Source organism: Typopeltis vanoorti, chromosome 4, assembly GCF_054136105.1.
Source record: "Typopeltis vanoorti isolate ZY-2024b chromosome 4, IOZ_Tvanoo_1.0, whole genome shotgun sequence".
Lineage (NCBI taxonomy): Eukaryota > Metazoa > Arthropoda > Arachnida > Uropygi > Thelyphonidae > Typopeltis > Typopeltis vanoorti.
The window spans coordinates 46,321,800-46,341,755 of NC_143552.1; the positions used below are offsets into that span (position 1 = coordinate 46,321,800).

At 36.6% G+C, this 19,956-nt stretch overlaps 1 protein-coding gene across 1 annotated transcript in view; it reads left to right on the forward strand.

Moving 5' to 3' along the window:
* Positions 1 to 19,956, forward strand: part of LOC150107279 (actin-binding LIM protein 2-like) — a 508,439-nt gene that overhangs the window by 230,683 nt on the left and 257,800 nt on the right. The window contains exons 6-7 of the mRNA XM_090391129.1: positions 14,767 to 14,860; positions 19,385 to 19,475. Coding sequence (XP_090247255.1) covers positions 14,767 to 14,860; positions 19,385 to 19,475 — 185 coding nt within the window. The remainder of the gene's footprint in view (positions 1 to 14,766; positions 14,861 to 19,384; positions 19,476 to 19,956) is intronic.

A 19,956-nucleotide genomic window follows, 5' to 3' on the forward strand; every position in this document is an offset into this window, starting at 1 on the left:
TCTCTGGATCCTTTCTAACATATCCTCGTCACCATAAAAACCTGCCGACAAAATCTGTGCACAATAATCCATATGAGGACTGATCAAGGCCTTATACAATGGAATCATAACCTCTCTGTTTCTGCATCTCAGGGTCCTCTGCATCATTGCCATTATCTGATGTGATAACTTCACCAATATCTTCACTAACTATGCACAATGACATTACTGCCATCTACTGCCCACTCCCACCAAAAGTATTTTTTTGTCTGTAAATTGCATTTTTTCTTGGATGATTTGCCTGAGTTTCTTGCAGAAAAAAACCTTGCTACTTCCATATGAGGCCAACTATCTCATCATGTTTTAGATATATTGTTATTCCACTTTTATGAGCAACATATAATGTTAAATTCCTTTACTGGACTGTTTGCAGTTTGTTTATTACAGCCACTACCTTGTTTTAGTTTCTTGCCCTGTTATCAGTTTTTTAAGGAATAATGCATAGTAGTTTGAATTATTTTAATTTTTAGAAATAGATTTTCTTTGTATAAAGAAGTTCTAAATGCTACTACTACTGCTGCTGCTTCTGGTATTTCTGAAGTAAGCTGTGTCTTAAAAATACAAGCTGCATTTCTACAATGCATTTTCTTTATTTCTGTATTTCTACAGAGCTACATTTTCTTTAGTAAGTTAACATAGATTATTCATCTCTTATTGGAGAAAGAAAAGAACATAATCCTGCAGGCACACATTAAAGAGTTGATTATACAGGGTGTTTCAAAAAGAATGACCTGATTTTAAATAATTATATTTAATAATGAAAATGTGGTACGGTTACAAAATAAATTACCAAGTATGAAGAAAGGCCTAAAGTTTCACTCACCACAATTACAAATGCTCAATGTGCCCTCCACCTGCTGCACAGACAACATCAAGCCGATAGTTGAATTCATCCCAAACGCATCTAAGAGTGTCTTCTGTCACAGAATTTACTGCAGCCGTGATTCTGGTTCTGAGTTCATCCAAGTCAGCGGGTAATGGAGGAACATAAACACAGTCTTTTACATATCCCCATAAAAAGAAGTCACACGGTGTGATGTCTGGAGATCTTGGAGGCCAAGAGTGTCGTGCCAAGTCGTGAGGTCCCATGCGTCCAATCCAACGCTGAGGCAATATTTTGTTTAGAAACTAACGAACTTGGAGGTTCCAGTGCAGCGGTGCTCCGTGTTGCTGAAAAATGTTATCTTCAGATTCTTCATTCAGCTGGAAGTAGCCAGTCCTGCAGCATTTCAAGATAGGAGTTTCCTGTAACAGTGTTTTCCTCAAAAAAAGAAAGGGCCATAAACCTTTCTAACAGAAACCGTGCAAAAAACATTAAATTTTGGTGAATCACGTTCATGTTGTATAATTTCATGTGGATTCTCAAGTCCCCATATGCGAACATTGTGGCGCAAAACTTTACCGCTTATATGAAAGGTTGCTTCATCACTAAAAATCAACCTTTGTAGGAAGGTGTCGTCCTCCATGTCCTCTTAACAGATTAGCACAAAAATCTGTTCTTTTTTTTGTCACCTACACGAAGAGCTTGCACTGGTTGCGATCTGTATGGCTTCATAAGCAAATTCTCAACATCAGCTTGATTTTTTATTGGGCTACCCAACTTTGCATCATCAGCAAACAACTGAATATCTCCCTTTAAGCCATTTCCTATATCATTTATGTACAAATTAAACAACAACAATGGCCAAGCACAGAGCCCTGATGTACACCACTGGTCACCTGCCTCATCCTGAACTCTGCTCCTCCGTACACCACCGTCTGGTATCTCTCCCTGAGCCATTCTCCTATCCATATCACCTGTTTAGTATCCATCCCCGTCTGCTCCAATTTGTGCAACAGTATTCCATGGGGTATCTGTCACAAGCCTTAGCAAAATCCAGAAGTGCCACTGTGTAGCCATTTCCTTTGTCCAACTCAGATGTCATTCTATTATAAAAAGTTAATACATTGCTAAGGCAGGATCGACCTTTAACAAAACCATGTTGGCCCCTATAGAGTATCATATCCTGATCCACCCATTCTTGAATTTTGTCTTTAACCAACTTTTCCAATACTTTTACCACCACTCCCGAGATGGTGATTGGTCTGTAATTAACTACCACAGTTTTATTGCCACCTTTATGCAAAGGAACTATTTTGCCTTCCTTCCACTCCCTAGGGACCATACCAGAGTTCAAACTTACGTTAAATAACCAAGTAAGAGGTGTTGACAATTGCTTCGCACATTCACACAATACCCGAGCTGATATTCCATCTAAACCTACAGCAGTGTTTGCATTTAAATTTTGCAATATACTAAGTACCTCTGATTTCTTAACTTCAATTCTCACATTAGTTATTGCTACAGGTACAGAGATGTCCTGACTTGGGTGATAGACTTTTGAAAAGTGATCACTCAGTAACTCTACTATTACATCTGAATTTGTCACTTCAATACCGTCAGCACCCATAAAGTTATCCTTCCAAAGTCATTCTTCCTTTTACTTGCCACATAGCGGAAGAACTCTTTGGGATTACTCTTGATCTCCTTGGCTGGGTCTTCTCGTAATCTGATTTAGCTTTTCTTACTATGCCGGTAACCTTCCTAGCATGAGCCTTCTACTGCTCATGGGTGTACTGATTGCCCTTTTTCTTGTAAATTCTTCATAACATTTTCTTTTTTTTGCAGATCAAGTTTGATGCTATTACTCATCCATCTAATGCCTACCTTGTTTGTCTTCCTGACCTTGGGGACACAATATTGCCTGATATTGTGTCCCCAATATCTGATATTGCCTTCCTCAGATACTTGCTGATTTTATTCCATGCACTGCTAACATCTTTCCCCTGCAATATGTTCTTCCATGGAATGGCTGTAAGCTCACTTCGAACTTGTTATAATTGCCTAACCTGTAGTTCCATATATACCCCTTCTTAAGAGAGAAATCCACAAATTTTGCGACCTCCCAATTTAATACCACATGATCACTCTCACCAATTGGAGGTAACGAGGACACCTTACTTATGTATATATCCTCTGAACCACTGACCAGGTCCAACACTCACACCATGTGTCCCTTCAGTTATGTGCTGTTTCAAGTAATTATCTTGTAGAAGATGTATGAATTCCATTTCCTTTTTTGCCATGTGATATTTCCTCCTTCCAATTAATATCACCATAATTAAAATCCCCCATAATAATCACTAAACCTGCACTCACTGATTTGCTGATGCATGAATTCAATATCACCCCCTGCACCCCCCCTGGCCTATAGCAGCAACCAACTGTATATTTGGTTGCGTTTGTCACTATTTCACACCAGACCGCTTTAAATGAACTATCATTCACATGTCTATCATCTAGATGTACTACTTTCTTTGGCTGCAACTTATCAGCTATCATCAACAGTACCCCCCCCCATTCTGTCTTCTCTGTTCTCCCTGAAAATACTGTACCCATCACATTAGATTCCAGTGACCACATCTTCTGCTGACAGCCAAGTTTCACTAATGCCTAAAACTTTTGGTTAGATTGCACTGACTAATGCCAAAAATTCTTCCCTCTTATTTCGAATGCTTCTTGCATTAGTATACAAAAATTACAGATTCTCTTTAGTTCTTGTACCAGCTTTAGAACTGATGTACATATCACTAATTTCAGTAGTCCCATTCCGATTTTTATCCACTTTATTCTGCAATTTATTCTGCGAATAAGGATCAACAAATATACAATCACTGCTTAAGTTTCTCCCCCTTACACTCAACCTTTTCAATTTTAGTTTCCCTGCCCAATTACTTCAACTTGTTCAGAAAACAGTAACTTCTTCAATCGCTTATGACCTTCCATGTTCAGATGCAACCCATCTCTTGCATACAGCTGTCTTTTGCCTTCAAACACACTCCAGACATCAACAAATTCCAGACCTCTTTTTTTTTTTTTTTTACACATTCTTGCAATCATATCATTCATTATCATCGCTCTTCTACTTAACTCAGAATTGTCAAAACAAGGCAGCACACACACACACACACACACACACACACACACACACACACACTATCCTCCCGTTGACACTTTCTTCTTCATGATATCTAACAATTTTCTTAAATCTTTTGCTACCTGATTTATACTACCACTCAGGTCATTTGTACTCACCATAACTATCATCTTTTCTGCATCATTCCCTCTCTTTATTGCTAAAGCCACTCTCTCTATTGTTTAAATGTGTCAAATGTATTGTTCTCTCTATTGTTCAAAATTGTAAACTATCTCAACAAACAAACAAACAAACAAAATCTTACAGTTGTGGGATTCAAACCTATTGATGAGAATAGTGTCTAAAACCAGCAACTTAAGAATACTCAGCCATACTTGTTTCATATTATTTCATGTTTTATGTTTTTGATGAACAAAAATGCTGATATTGCTTTTATAGGCTAAGACAATGCTATCATTAAAATGAATTCCTCCCAATCACCCCCTTATGTGCAACTTCCTAATTTATAATAAACACAACTACTGTTTCATTTTGGATAATTATAAATTGTTTGATATAAATACTATATAAAAAAAGAGCAATTTAACAAAAAAAGTGCCACTGTTTCACAGGAGTGTTCAGCTGTTTTTTTTTTTTGGAGGGGGAAGATTTAGATTACTCTCACAAACTAAACATATTTTAGATTATGTCTTATTTTCAAATAGTCCTCACCACAACATGCTTATACAACGCGTTAACTCATGTTTGGCATAGGGGGTCGGTAATCGACATACGAGTATATATGTATTTGGCTTGTGAGGCTCATTTATTATTATTATTATTCAGGCCTCCAAGTAGTCAAAAGACTCGTCGAGGGAGGTCCTTCCTAAGACATAAAGTCTGTCAAGACTCATCGAGGGGAGGTCCCCCCCCCCCCCTGAGAAACACAAAGTCTATCATACCACTCTTTAAACTCACTGACCGTTCTCGCTCCCACCACTCCATCAGGCAATGCATTCCACGGCTCAACCACCCTCCACACAAAGAAACCACTCCTTACCCTCTTGCTCACAGTTTCCTTTTGTAACTTCCAGGGATGGCCTCTTGTCATCACTCCTTCCCGCTGTTCAACCAAGCGAAAGAACTCCCCAGTGTCAACCCTGTAACCACCTCTCAACAGTTTAAAAGTCTCAATCATATCACCTCTCCTTCTTCTATCCACCAAACTCTGCAGTCCACATTCTTTCAGCCGATCCTCATAACTATCCTTGTACAGTCCTGAAACCATCTTTGTCATCCGTCTTTGTATCCTTTCCACAGTTAATTTATCCCCTTCAAATCCTGGGGACCAAATCTGAGAACAATAGTCCAAGTGTGGTCTGATCAGAGACTTATACAACGGAATGATAACCCTCTTATCTCTGCAGGTCAGTGTCCTTCTCATAATAGCAGCAATCCTCTGTGTTACCTTCACCACCTTTGCAATATGTCCCCTAAACTTCAGGTTTCTATCAATCATCAACCCCAGATCTCTTGTCTCCCCTACTTCCTCCAGTATAACTCCTCCCATAGAGTATGCAGCATCCCATCGATGTTTCCCAAACCTCAAGTTCTTACATTTTGCTGCATTAAACTGACACCCCCATTCATTTGCCCATCTATCTAGCTTATTTAAATCCTCTTGCAGGGCTACCACATCTGCACTCTTACTAATAATCCTTCCCAGCTTTGCATCATCCGCAAACAACTGAATATCTTCCTGCAATCCACTGGCTATGTCATTGATATAAAGTTTAAACAATATAGGTCCTAGTACTGAGCCCTGTGGGACCCCACTTATAACCCTCTGCCTCCTGGAAACTGCTCCACCATACACAACTCTCTGATACCTATCAGACAGCCAATCCTGAATCCAGTTGACCAATCTGACATCCAGACCCATGTGCTGCAACTTAAATATCAGCTTATCATGTGGCACCCTGTCAAATGCCTTCGCTAAGTCTAAGAAAATTGCAGTATATGCCTTTCCCTCATCTAATGTTCTTGTAACTTTATTATAAAAGGCTAGCATATTGCTAAAACAAGAGCGTCCTTTCACAAATCCATGTTGATTCTCACAGATAACATTACCCTCATCTGCCCAATGCTGTATACAGTCCCTCACTACTTTCTCCAAGATCTTAACAACTACTGATGACACACAGACTGGCCTATAATTAGACACTTCCAGTCTGTTACCACCCTTATGCAATGGCACTATCTTACCTTCCTTCCATTCCCTGGGCACCTTTGCCAAAGCTAGACTTTTATTGAAAAGCCACGTTAAAGGCACTGTCAATTCCCTAGTACATTCTCTCAAAACTCGTGGCGAAATACCATCCAGTCCCACAGCTTTACTGACATCCAGAGTACTCAGTATCTGAAACACACTCTCCTCCTGTACCTCCAGACCTCGAACCAGTCCTATCCCTCTAGCATTAAAACTGACTCCTCTAGCATGAAATACTCCAATAAAGTGTTCATTGAACAATTCCACTATGTCCTCTGCATCAGTCACTCTATTTCCATTTTTATCCCACAATATCATTCTTCCACAGTCATTTCTCCTCCTACTGGCCACATAGCTAAAAAATTCCCTAGGATTTTCTTTGGATTTTAGGGCCAATCTCCTCTCATATTCCAGTTTCGCTTTCCTTACCACACTAGTCACTCTTCTGGCCTGTGTCTTATAATATTCCTCATGCATCTCTTCACCTGTCTCCTTATATCTCTTCAATAGCCTCTTTTTTGCATGCAATTCCTGTTTAATATTGTTTGTCATCCACTTTACTCCAAATTGTGTCCTCTTCTTCACTTGTGGTATACAACTTACCATTGCTGATAACAAATATTCTTTCACAATTTCCCACACACTAGTGATATCCCGGCCTTCCAATTCCTCCCTCCATGAAACGTCCCGAAGTTGACGTCTAAGACTATTATAATCACCTGCCTTATAATTCCACATACGTTCCAGTCTCTTTGATACCCCTGCATGTCTATTCATCTTCTAAGTCAAAACCACATGGTCACTCTCTCCAACTGGTGGGAGAGACGTCAACTCAGTTATTATCAACTCTTCTGATGCTATAACCAAATCCAAAACTTTTGAACCTCTTGTTCACTCTGTTACATGTTGCCTAAGACATTTGTCTCTCAAGAATTCTAGAAATTCCATTCCCCTATTGCTACATGCATCTTCCTCTCTCCAATTTATACTACTGAAGTTAAAATCTCCCATAACAATCATTCTTCTTGCACTTGCCAAACTTAGCTGTCTAAACATCTCCTGGTCCCCATCTGTGCTCCTTGGTCTGTAGCAACACCCCACTAAATATCCTGTCTTGCCTACCTCTACCTCAGACCATACGTTCTCAAAATCATTTGTCTCCCTTCCTTCCAAATTCTCCACTCTTAGAGGACATAGGTCATCAGTTATCATAAGCAGTACCCCACCACCATGCTTTCCGCTCCTATCCTGAAGAAAAATGCTATACCCAGTGACTTCTATTCATATACCAGTGTATTGGTATATGAGCCTCACATTGGCAGCAAATGTGTTAATCATGTAGTGCTGTCATAGTAACCCGAACACCTCCTAAACACAAGTGAAATACATGTATATTAATTTAATTCTGTTGAGGATTATTTGAAAATAAGCCATAATCTCGAATATCTTTAGTTTGTGACACTAATCTACCCCCCCCCCCCCAAAAAAAAAAACAGTTGAACACGCCTGTGAAACAGTGGCACTTTTTTTAAAAAATTGTTCTTTTCATCTGAGTCATTGCTAGAGTCATCTGTAGGATTATAATCATCTTCAGAATCTGAACCAAATAATTCATTCCATTCATCATCGCTCATATTAGCATAAGCTTCCAATTCTTCATCAGTAAGCTTTCTTTTACTGGCCATGGCATCATTGAAGGTTTTTATTTAGATAATTTTAAGTAATTGTAAGACTAGATGCAGTAAACCTTACTGCACTGAATGCTGAACGTCACTGATTCTGAACTCAAGTTACACAGTCATCAGTGCATGTAAGACATAGGTGGGGGTGATACGAGATTACTCGTAGTTGATGTATGAAACAAAATTCTGTCTGATAAGCCAGCTACGAGATAACTCGTACTGACCTTGTAGAAGTGAAAGTGCTTGGCGTGTGGTAACAAACCATGCCCAAGGAACGTGGCAGCGAATGTGTGAAGTTTACGTTATTATTAATCTCCTATCAACAATTTTCCCCAAATCAATCTATTACTCGTGAGCACTTCATTTGTCATATGTAACATTTTGTGCTTGTAAAGCACTTCTAACTGAATCGATCCAACTAGACTTTGATCTTCCTCTGGATCTCTTCCTTGCCATCTTTGCAGCAAACACCTGTTTTGCTAACCTTTCCTCAGCTATTCTATTTAAGTGGCCATACTACCATAAATTAACTCTGCTTACACATTCTTGAATACTAATAATGTCAAGTTCCTTTCTAATATTTTTATTATTAATATCATTCTGCCATTGATGTCATCAGTTCACTCCCCTAATTTTTCTCAGAACCTTCATATCTGTGGTCTCTAATCTTTTATCAAGTGCTTTATTTCTAATCCAACTTTCAGATCAATAACTTAAAACTGGTTTGAACACTGTCTTGTGTACTGCTAGTCTGGTGTTTTGGCTAATTTCTCCCTTATTCCATATAAATTTATTCATCTGGCTACGCACCATACCAGCTTTGGTTATTCTGTTGTCTATTTCCAGATTTAACCTGCCATCTTCACTAAAACGGTGCCTAAATAGCTAAAATATTTTACTTGTTCTGTAGGATCTTCATTCAGAATGCAGCTGAAGTTTTCTATATTCCTGCCTATTTTCATAGTTTTCATCTTTTTATTGCTGATTTTCATGCCAAATTTGTTACAGCTGTTATTCAATTTAGTTAAAGAATCCTGGAGACTTGCACTAGTTGTGTTTTTGACTGCAACATCATCTGCATAAAGCAAAGAGCTAAGTTCTCATTTTCCTTTTTTTTTTTTTTTTTTTTTTTTTTAATACCTTCTTTCACCTTGTGGTGTCAAGGGTTTATTAATCATTGGATCAACAGTTCACAGGATAAGGTGGTCAGCCCTGCATCCCGGTGTATCCTATGTCTGTAGTGTTGAGTTCTCAAGGCCAGTTTGCTTGCTTTGCTGGATGAAAAAATCCTAAGATAAACTGGGTAAAAAACCCTACTGTCCACGCCCGAGACCGGCTAACTTGGCTATGGCTGAGGAAGATCCTCAGGTCACCCACGGGAATCAGACCTAGACATTCCTTCCCCAGGCATATGGTTGCAAAGCACACAGCCACTAGGCTAACCATGCAGACAAGAGCTAAGTTGGACATCTTTAATTCTAATAACAGGCCTAAAGTCACTTTCATTCCTAACGTGATCCATATACATGATGAATAAGAGTGGAGATAATGTGCTTCTTTGTCTTACCTCCAATTTTACATCAGACCGTCTTCCTGTATTTCCTTCAAGTTTAACTTCCTGTATTTCCTTTAATTCTAATAACAGGCCTAATGTCACTTTCATTCCTAACGTGATCCATATACATGATGAATAAGAGTGGAGATAATGTGCTTCCTTGTCTTACCCCCAATTTTACATCAGACCGTCTTCCTGTATTTCCTTCAAGTTTAACTGCTGACAGCTTAAATATAGACTATGTATTGCTTTGTATAATGTTCCATTCACCACATACAATTGTAGTGTTTTTAAAAGTTTTTCTCTGGACACCTTTTTGTATGCCTTTTCCAGATCTACAAAACTTAAGTACAGATTCTTGTCATATTCCCACAATTTCTTCAACAATTTGCCTTAAAGTAAAAATCTGATCTTGATAACCTCTATTTGGCCTGAACCCAGCTTGTTCTTCTCCAAGTTTCTCTTCCACAATCTTTCTCAGCCTCTTTTTAAAGTATGCTTGCATAAACCTTACCTGGAACACTTGTAGCAAAATTCCTTTGTAATTCTCACATTCAGCTTTATTCCCTTTTTTATAGATGGGTACTATAAGAGCTCTAATCCAGTCACTGGGAATTTGACCTTCTGTCCAAGCTTCTGAATCATGCAGTGTAGCAACTGCAAAACTTTTGTACCTCCAGACTTAAGCATTTCTGGTCGAATATCACCTACTCTAGCTGCCTTTCCACATTTCAAGTTTTTGATGGCTTTTTTTAACTCACTCAAGGATTGATATGTATTCCCTTTGCATTCCTCTTGAAAATTTTCTAGTATGGTTCTGTCACTGCTTGGTTCATTTAACAGTCTTTCAAAGTAATTACTCCAGACATCTAAGATATCCTTATCTTCAGTTTTCATGTTGCCTTTATCATCTTTGATTACTTATTCCTTTTACAGTACTCTTTCCTCCATTTCTAAGCTTCTTCATTAGCTTCTAGAACATTTTACTACCTTCTTGATATTTATTTTCTATATTCTTACCAAAGTCTTCCCATGACTCTTGTTTAGTTACTTTTACACATAGCTCAGCTCACTTAAATTTTTTTTTCTCTGTATTCTTTTAGGGCATCTGCTGACTTATTTGTTGGGAAGTTTTGGTATTCTTTCTTCTTTTCCAGAACTGCTTCTTTAAATTCTTGTGTCCACCATGGTGTTCTTATTTTTCTATCCTTGCAGACAACTACACCACATATCTCCTTAGCTGAATCAAGTGTCTTCTTCAGTGTTTGTGAGTGAGACTCCAAGGTTTGGTTCTTGTTTTCAGACTGCTGCAACTATTTTTTTTACTAATGTTTGCGTAGTTGAGTCTACAATTTACCTGTAAAAGTTGCTCAATTTTATTTCTTTTTAAAACTTTCTTACTATATTGTTCTTTTCAATGTGGTATCCATTTTTATCCTGCTTAGTACTAAGTAGTGGTTACTTCCAATTTCGAGTTCCCTGTACACATGTATCATGCAGCTTTTCTTATTTCTTGTGTCTTCTCTCCATGTGAACTTGAACACATCTTTATGTTGAAAACTTACCATCATTATTATTAGCTTTGCCCTTTTCTCTAAATTTTCCCAAAATGTGCCTATATGCCTGGTGAGATTCATTTCCTACTTTGCTGTTCAGATCTCCAACATGGACAACTTTTTCTAATTTGTTTATGTCAGCTGCCTGTTGCAATGACTGAAAAAAATTCCTCCTCTACTTCCTTAGAAGAACCTTCTGTGAGACCACTGACCACAAATAAGTTTAATTGTCCATTTCTCCGTTTTGAAGTTTGCCCACATAGCTCTACTTGAAACTGCCTTCCAATCAAGAAATTTTTAATAAATTTATTTTACTCCTTTATCCAAGTGTAAGCAAACAAAGTTTGCACCTGAAGTATCTTCAGGACTGAGGCAACTAGTGGTAAAGGTGGACCAAGCTCTCATCACTCCTAGTCTTAGCATCTCCCATAATGCAAAGCACATCTTCTTCGGAACATGTATAATGCTATGCATTAAGGGAAGGGCCACTGCCCAGACCGGTTTCGACCTTTATTGAGGTCTCGTCATTAGTTTAACCAAGTGGGAAAAAACTTCCAACAATAAATTTTCTTCACGCTTGAATGCTATTGCTACCCCTTCCTTTCCTTGATCATTATTACCTGAAAATAGCATCCTGTACTTATTATTTGATAATAATAATTATTATTATTATTGCATAACACCTCCAGGGAGTCCAAAGACTCATCAAGTGAGGACACCTACTCTACACCTCTGTCTCCACCACTCCAAAGTCCACCAATTGCAACTACCTTCATCGTCTACACCAACAGCATCTACCGCTGACCACCACCACTAGTATTTCCCCAGACAATCACAAACATCCATGCCCATGGCAGATTTGAAGCTACAGCTTTTCAGCTGGAGAGCGGATATGCTAACCACTCAGCCAACCAGGCCGGCTTCTCACTTTTGTTTGTCTTCTTTGTCTCTGTAATGCCAATTATGTCCACATGGTACTTTTCCAATTCTTCTGCAAGTTCAATTTCCTTTCCATTAATACTCTTTATATTAATGGTTCCTATCTTCATTATTGGGTTTATAACTGGAGGAGACCTCTGATGTGGAGGTCTCCTCCTAGTTAATTTGGCTTTGACCTTTAAGTGATCCCTAATTTTTTATTTTATTTTAATTTATAATACATCTAAATTAACATGAATTTCACTTTGAAAACATACTTTTTTTTATTGTAAGTCTACTTCAAAAATGCCACCCAATATCAAAACTAGCAATAAATTTATTTCTTTTCGAATATGTAGCATTTTCTTCTTCAGTGAACAAATAATCTCTGTACAAATATGGAAAAATTCATCGAATTGCATCTAAAGGAACATAAAAGAGACGTCACACATGGCAGAACCAGAGCAAGTGCTCTGTCAAACCATGTCCTGAATTCTACTGACACTAGTGATGAAAACACTATCATTCATTTTTTTTATCTCTTGGCTTATAGTAATTTAATCTGTTTTTAAAAAAATATGTCTGTCAGCTGAGTAAATCAGTTATGGGGTGGGTTTGCCATCCATGAAAGGTTGTAAACTTATAATATAATATTAGTGCTGTGCATGGGCTAAAGATTTTTTTTTCTATTTTTGGTGTATTTTTTATCTAATCTGGAAATCCTCTTCTTGAGACCTAACATGGGACTTTTTCAAGCCACTTCAGGCCTCCCAATGAATTGGTGGAAATTCATTCCCACCTAAAGATAACTGTAAACATCCATTGCAAACATCCATTGGTCAGAGAATAAATATGCTAACTGCTCAGCCATTCAGGCCAACAGAAGTTTATTTCATAATTGTTTATTTTGATTCATAATAAATGATTCTGATTGTGAGCCATCTTCAATCTAGGGACTCACTGTCCCTAGATTGAAGATGAAACTAAACCCCATTTGAAAGCTTGTATTTCTGAATATCATTTATTAAGATGTATATTATGTAGCTCAATGCCTATATAATAACTACATAATAATACTTGAAACATTAAATTTCGGTTAGAAATTACTACAGCATTATCTTTTCCTTTGTAGAAAATTCATATTGTTACAACTCCACATCATATTGGACTTTTATACAGTATATCCATGGATTTAAAATAGTAAGGCATTATGGAACCAAATTACTGGCTATAGAAGTTTAGTTGTATAAGCAATTCCACCACAAGTCTTAGAAATTAAACCAAGACCAGAATTTCATATGAGAAGCAAAATTTCAGTAGAGAAAATACTGAATCATTTAAAATAAAGTATTAATTTAGTTGATTTGACTTAAGAGTGTCACAAACTTTAAATGAAGAGTCTGCTTTAATTAAGTAGACTTGAGTTGTTTCTAAAAAAATATTTTTATTCTTGCTTGAAAGTTAGACGTTATCTCTTGAGCTTTTTACAACACTTGTTAAAGATTAACTTTTAATAAGAGTTACATAATATTATTATTACCCCGAGACCTCATGAAGTCAAAGACTCGTCTGGGCAGTCCTTTTATCACACACACACACACACACACACACACACACACACACACACACACACACACACACACACACACACACACACACACACACACACACACACACACACATCTCATCATACCGTGTCTTAAACATACTCAAATTCCTTGCAGACACCACACTCTCAGGCAAGGCATTCCAATCATTCACAACTCTGCATGAAAAAAACCTGCTTCTCACTCCCCTACTCACACCCTCTTTATACAGTTTCCAGGGATGACCTCTGGTCTCCCATGATCTCCCACTATTCTCTGTAGAACTTCTCCATCATTGAGCTTATAACAACCCCTTACCAACTTGTAGGTCTCTATCATATCTCCCCTCTTCTTACTCTCCACCAGACTGCAAATTACATCTTCTCAATCTTTCCTCAACATTCCAGAGGTCAGAAACTACCTTAGTCAGTCGCCTTTGGACCCTTTTCAACATCTCTTCATCCTTCTGAAAACCCGGTGACCAAATCTGGGCACAATAGTCCATATTTGGCCTAATCAAAGCCTTATACAACAGAACAAGAATCTCCCTACTTCTACACGTCAGTGTCCTCTGCATCATTCCCAGAAGCCTTTTGTGTTGTCTTTACAATTTTAGCGATGTGTCCCCTAAATTTTAAATCCTTACCACTATCACCCCTAGATCTCTTATTTCCTCTACCTCCAACAATATATTCTCACCCAGCATAAATTCTGCATCCCATCTTTGTTTTCCAAATTTTAAAGCCATAATCAGCCATAATCATACTGACACATCAATGAATTTTTAAGTAAAGATTCCTTACTATCCAACACTTAATTATATCTGCTAATTTTGGTACAGATACATTACAAAATGAATAGAGTAAAAAAATAAGAAGGAAAAAGAAAAGCTTCTTTCTGGCCATCTGACATCCCATCATTAAGTTTCTGACAACACTTAGCTGATCTGAAATACTTGCTGTGAGTTATATGTTGCACTTAACTGGTTATCTCTGAAAATGACACTAGTATGGCTGTTAAAAAATTTTAATTGAACTTTAATTATATCTTCTTAATTAATTATTAGGAAATAAATACTTTTATATTCATTATTTCCTAAATGTAGCAATCCTATTCCATAAACTTGACAATCTGAATACTTTTTAATTAGATCTGATTTCTCTTAAATTTACTAAGTGATGACCATTTTTGTTTCATTTTTTTAGAGATGGTATTCCATACTGTGAAAAAGATTATCTTAAGCTCTTTGGTGTTAAATGTGATCACTGTGAACGTTACATAATTGGAAAAGTGTTACAGGTGTGTAATTTATGTATTTGATCTAATTGTATTGGTAATTAGTACCTAGCATATTTTAATTTTTTTCCATTGTATCTATTTCAGTATAAGTTTTTTTCAAATATTGTCATGTCATCAGTATTTTTATATTAAGGAACAAAAGATAATATGCTATTAAATACTAATATTATTCCACATAGCTTAAGCTTGACAAACTAATAAGATTCTTAGTTAAAAGTAGAATTATGATTTCACTGAAAAGTTAATATGAGAGTTAGGTTATTAACTATTTACCTTTTCAATCTGATTATATTTTAGGAATCTACAAAACAAGTAGATTTCTTCCAAATTACAAGCATACTTTTTCTCATATCTCAATTTCATAATGATATTGCTACTTCTACTACATAATAGTAGTAGAAGTGGGGTATTTTTGAAAAATTGAGATGTCATACCTTTAATGGAACCTGTGATGTGCAAACACCAAATCGTCCATGGCCAACTTTTGCATTATGGGATACTGAGGCAATTGATGTTCTTGAATTTAAATTTTTATTATTATTATTAAGAGAGACCTCCAAGGAATTGGGAACTCATTAAGGGAGACCATACTATTTGCACCAGCTGTCATACCTGTTCTTGAATTCATTAACGCTACTTACACACACAACATTCAATGGCAATCCATTCCAATCATTCACTACTCTATGAGAGAAAATTTAGCCCTAACCGACTTCTTGACAGCATTCATTCTCAGCTTCCATGGATGTCCTCATGTCCTCTCCCTGCACTCCATAAAATGAAAATTTCCATCCACTAAAATTCTGTATAACCTTTTCAGAAGTTTGTAAGTCTCAATCATATCACCTTTCTTTCTCCTGTTTCCTAGTGTCTGCAGCCTACAAATTCTCAATCTGTCTTCATAATCTCTATTCCACATTCCTAATATTATTTTTGGCACTCTCCTTTGCACTCTCTCCACTGTATCAGAATCACCACAGAGACCAGAGCTGTGTGTAATAGCCGATTGAGGTCTTATCAAGGCCTCGTAAAGAGGCAAAATGACTTCCTTATCTTTACATGTCAAGTTTCGTTTCAGCATTGTCATTATTCTCTGAGTTGTATTTACAATTTTTGCTATATTATAATATTTGCTGTATTGAACTTCTACTACTTGTCTACTGAAATTCAAGATCCCTAGTCTCATCAGTTTTTTCAAGCATAATCCCACCAATATAATACAACATTGAATATCTAATCACACCAAAGTGCATGACCTTACATTTATTAACTTTGAAATGACAGCCATTTTTCCATGCCCACAATTCCAGCTTATTCAAATCATTCTGCAAGTACTGCAATATCAACAGCATTTCTGATTACCCTACCTATCTTTGCATCATCAGCAAATAGCTATATGTCACATGTCAAATCCTTCCTAATGTCATTAATATATAGATTGACTAACAATGGACCAAGGACTGATCCTTGAGGGACACCACTGGTTACCTTAAATCTTGCTGATTTAAGGTAACCAGTTTAAAGTAACCTCACTACACCAGTTTTTAGATATCTGTCAGTCAGCCATCCTCTTATCCATGCCAATAGTTTATAATCCAGTCACATATTCTCCAATTTATGAAACAGTATTCGATGCTGTATTCTCTCAAAAACCTTAGCATAAAACATGACCTTCCCTTAGTAAACCCATGCTGTTCATTGCAAAGTAGGATTCTCTGTGAACTGATTTCTGAATGTGAGCCCTAATCAACCTTTCCAAAATTTTCACCACCAGTCCTGAGATACTGATTGATCGATAGTTGAATGCATTGGTCTTTGCATCACCCTTGTGCAATGGGGATTAATATACATTCGTTCCACTTCTGTGGAATCGTTCCTGTTCTGAGACCCAAATTATATAGCCTGGTCAAGGAAATAGCCAGTTCAGCTGAATATTCTTTTAGCATCCCTGCTGATATACCATCAGTTCCAATTGCAGAATTCTTATTCAGTTTGTGCAACAGCTCTAGTACTTCATCCAAATCCACATGAGTTTCCTCATATGGTGAAGATGTAGCAGTGAGTTTAATATTGCATATGCCAAGTTGATAGCTTGCAGGGCCAGTTAAATTTCTTTTCATATTTGGACTTAGCTTTCTGTACAATACTTGTGAATCTTTTGTCCTGCTGCTCATAATTATCATAACTGACATCATCCTTATGCACACGATGTTCCTTCTGCATAATCTTTTTCTTATGAATCTCTTGCTTAATTAGATTGCACATCATTTCACTCCTACTCTATTTATTCTTCGAACTCTAGGGACACATTCTGATAGCTGATACCATTGTACTGAAACCTTCTCTTCAGTTGGTCGTAATTTCCTGCTTTGTTCAACATGTAACCTTTTCTGAATGGAATATTTATAAACTTAGTCACTTCCCAAGTTAGTCCTGCATAATCATTGTCACCAACCAGAGGCAGAATATCAGAGGGCGTTTCAGTTATGTCATTAACTGAAACACCCTCTGACACTATAATCAGATTTAATACTCTTTGACCTCGAGTTCCTTCTGTCACATGCTGCTTGAGGAAGTTGTCTCACAACATCTCAGGAAATTCAGTTCATTCTTCTCATGAGATTTTACTGCTATCCAATCCATGTTTGGGTAATTAAAGTCCCCAATTATAATTATTCTTTTCATGCCCATGTTTTTATTTGATGATGCATTTCCTCATCACTAGCAACCAATCCACCAGGTCTTGTCTGTAACAACACATCACTATGTATTTGATCTTCTTAGATTCCACCTCACATCAGATGGCTTCAAACTCAATGCCACATGGAAAATTGTTGCTAGTATTATAATCATAGGTCTCAACACTAACAGGATTCTAGTCACCTGATATCATTAGCAGCACGCTCTATCCTGTCTATCCTTCCTAAAAATACTATACCCTTTGCACTCAATACCAGTTAGTATGTTTGATTATGATAACCAGGTCTCACTAATGCCTGCAATCTGAGATCCCAACATATTGACCAAGGTAACAAACTGTATGCCTCTGTTTCCAATACTCCTATTATTCATGTAGACATAATAAGCTATTTGCATGTTCTTTTATATACTTCTGTCTGTAGTCAGCATGACGAACTTTGGACAACTTGCAGATCTCTGTTCTTCTCTAGTGTTTTTATATATGCAGACATTTGCATATGCAGCATAAGTCCCAAAGGAGTGGAAGGAAGACAAAATTGTTCTGCCTCACAAAGGTGGTGATAAGGCTAAGGCAACAAATTATAGACCGATCTGTTTACGTGGAGTTGTAGTTAAGGTATTGGAGAAGTTGGTGAGATATAGGATACAAAAGTGAGTTGATAATGTATCTCTTATAACAAGGTGACGAATGTATTGGACAAGGGATATATATATATATACAGTGGTATACTTAGATTTTGCCAAGGCTTTTGATAGATTGCCACACCACAAGTTGGTCACTAAATTGGAACATATGGGATTGTATGCTAGGTTAGTGAATCAGATAGGTGACTGGCTGTCAAACAAGTACTAGCAAGTTGTATATGGGGGGGGGCACTATTTCAAAAGAGGAAAGTCACTATTAACAACAAACATACTAAATAGTAAATATTTAGTATGTTTGTTATTAATATTATTAATAATAAATATAAAATATAAATAAAAATATATTATATAATGTATTATTATATTATATAATAATAATAAATATTTTTGACAGATTAGATATTTTCATAAGAATTATTTTAAGCTTTATAAAAAAATAAAAAAAAGAAAGAAATGATTTGAATCAGTTTCTTTGAATATATGTGACTCCATCTTGTGAAATTTTGTAATCCTATAGTACATGAATACTGTGGGTGAACCAAGAGATTGTTTTTATTTTTTCATTTTTTTTTTACTTCATTCAGAAACCATTTTCCAGAGACCATGAAACTTTTCAAGTCATTTTGAGCTTTCAATAAGTAGAGTGGTAGTCTCACACAGTTAATATAATTCATCACTCACCTAAAAGCATTCGCAAACATCCATGTCTACAGTAGGATTCAAAGTTTCAGCTTGTTGGTTTGAGAGAGCAGGTAAATTAGCCATTTGTTAATGTACCTGCTAACTAGTACTATATAAAAGTGTTTAGAATTTCTATGAATTAAGGATAACATAGTTGTCATTTTCCTTCTTACCTTACTTGGTTTACTAAAAGACAGCTAAATCTTCTCATACCCATAAACCATGTGGGCTTATGCAATGTATCTAATTATAGGAACTGTGGTTTTGTTTTCTTCAGGTGATGATGAACAGTTATGCTCTCTGATAGAATCTCTTGAGTTTAAATGCAAAGTGGATTGTCTTCTCATAAGCTATTCTAAAGTTTTCCACAGTTTTAGAAGCTTTTGATTATTTGTATAATTTTTTTTTTTTTTGTGAAGTTATTTTGAGACACTTTTTAACGTATTACATTTGAATAATATAAAGTAACTTACTCTTTCATTTATCAATATTTGTCAGGCTGGTGATAATCATCATTTTCATCCTTCCTGTGCTCGATGCTCCAAATGTGGAGATACTTTTGGGGATAGTGAAGAGATGTATCTGCAAGGTAAATACTACGTTGTTTCACAGTGATGATAATTTTATTTGTTATTTTCAGAATCTGAATATTTTATACTTTCTCTATCTACAGAAAGGCCTCATTATTACGTTTCCTCTATTTATGAATATTTAAATTAATGAACATTTATATACACAGCATGTTGCCAGCGTTCACAATTGTTTTGTTTCATATTTTGTGGCATTGTGGGTAAAGATTACAAAACAATTTGTTTGTATTTTGGTCCACTGTGACCTTATTGTTGTAAGAACTGCTGAAATTTCTGTTACAGAAGTTTTTAACACAAATACAAGTTGCATGTGAATCTCTTTGTGATGATGATCCTGACTAGGAATGCAGCTCTTCCATCCAAAAAGTTGTAAGAAATGTCCTGAAACCATATTATAACATGTTGGAGGAGACCCAACAGACATCCTTGTTTTAGTTCTTAACAAAGAGGACAAGGAACCTGGCCTGAACCAGGCTCATC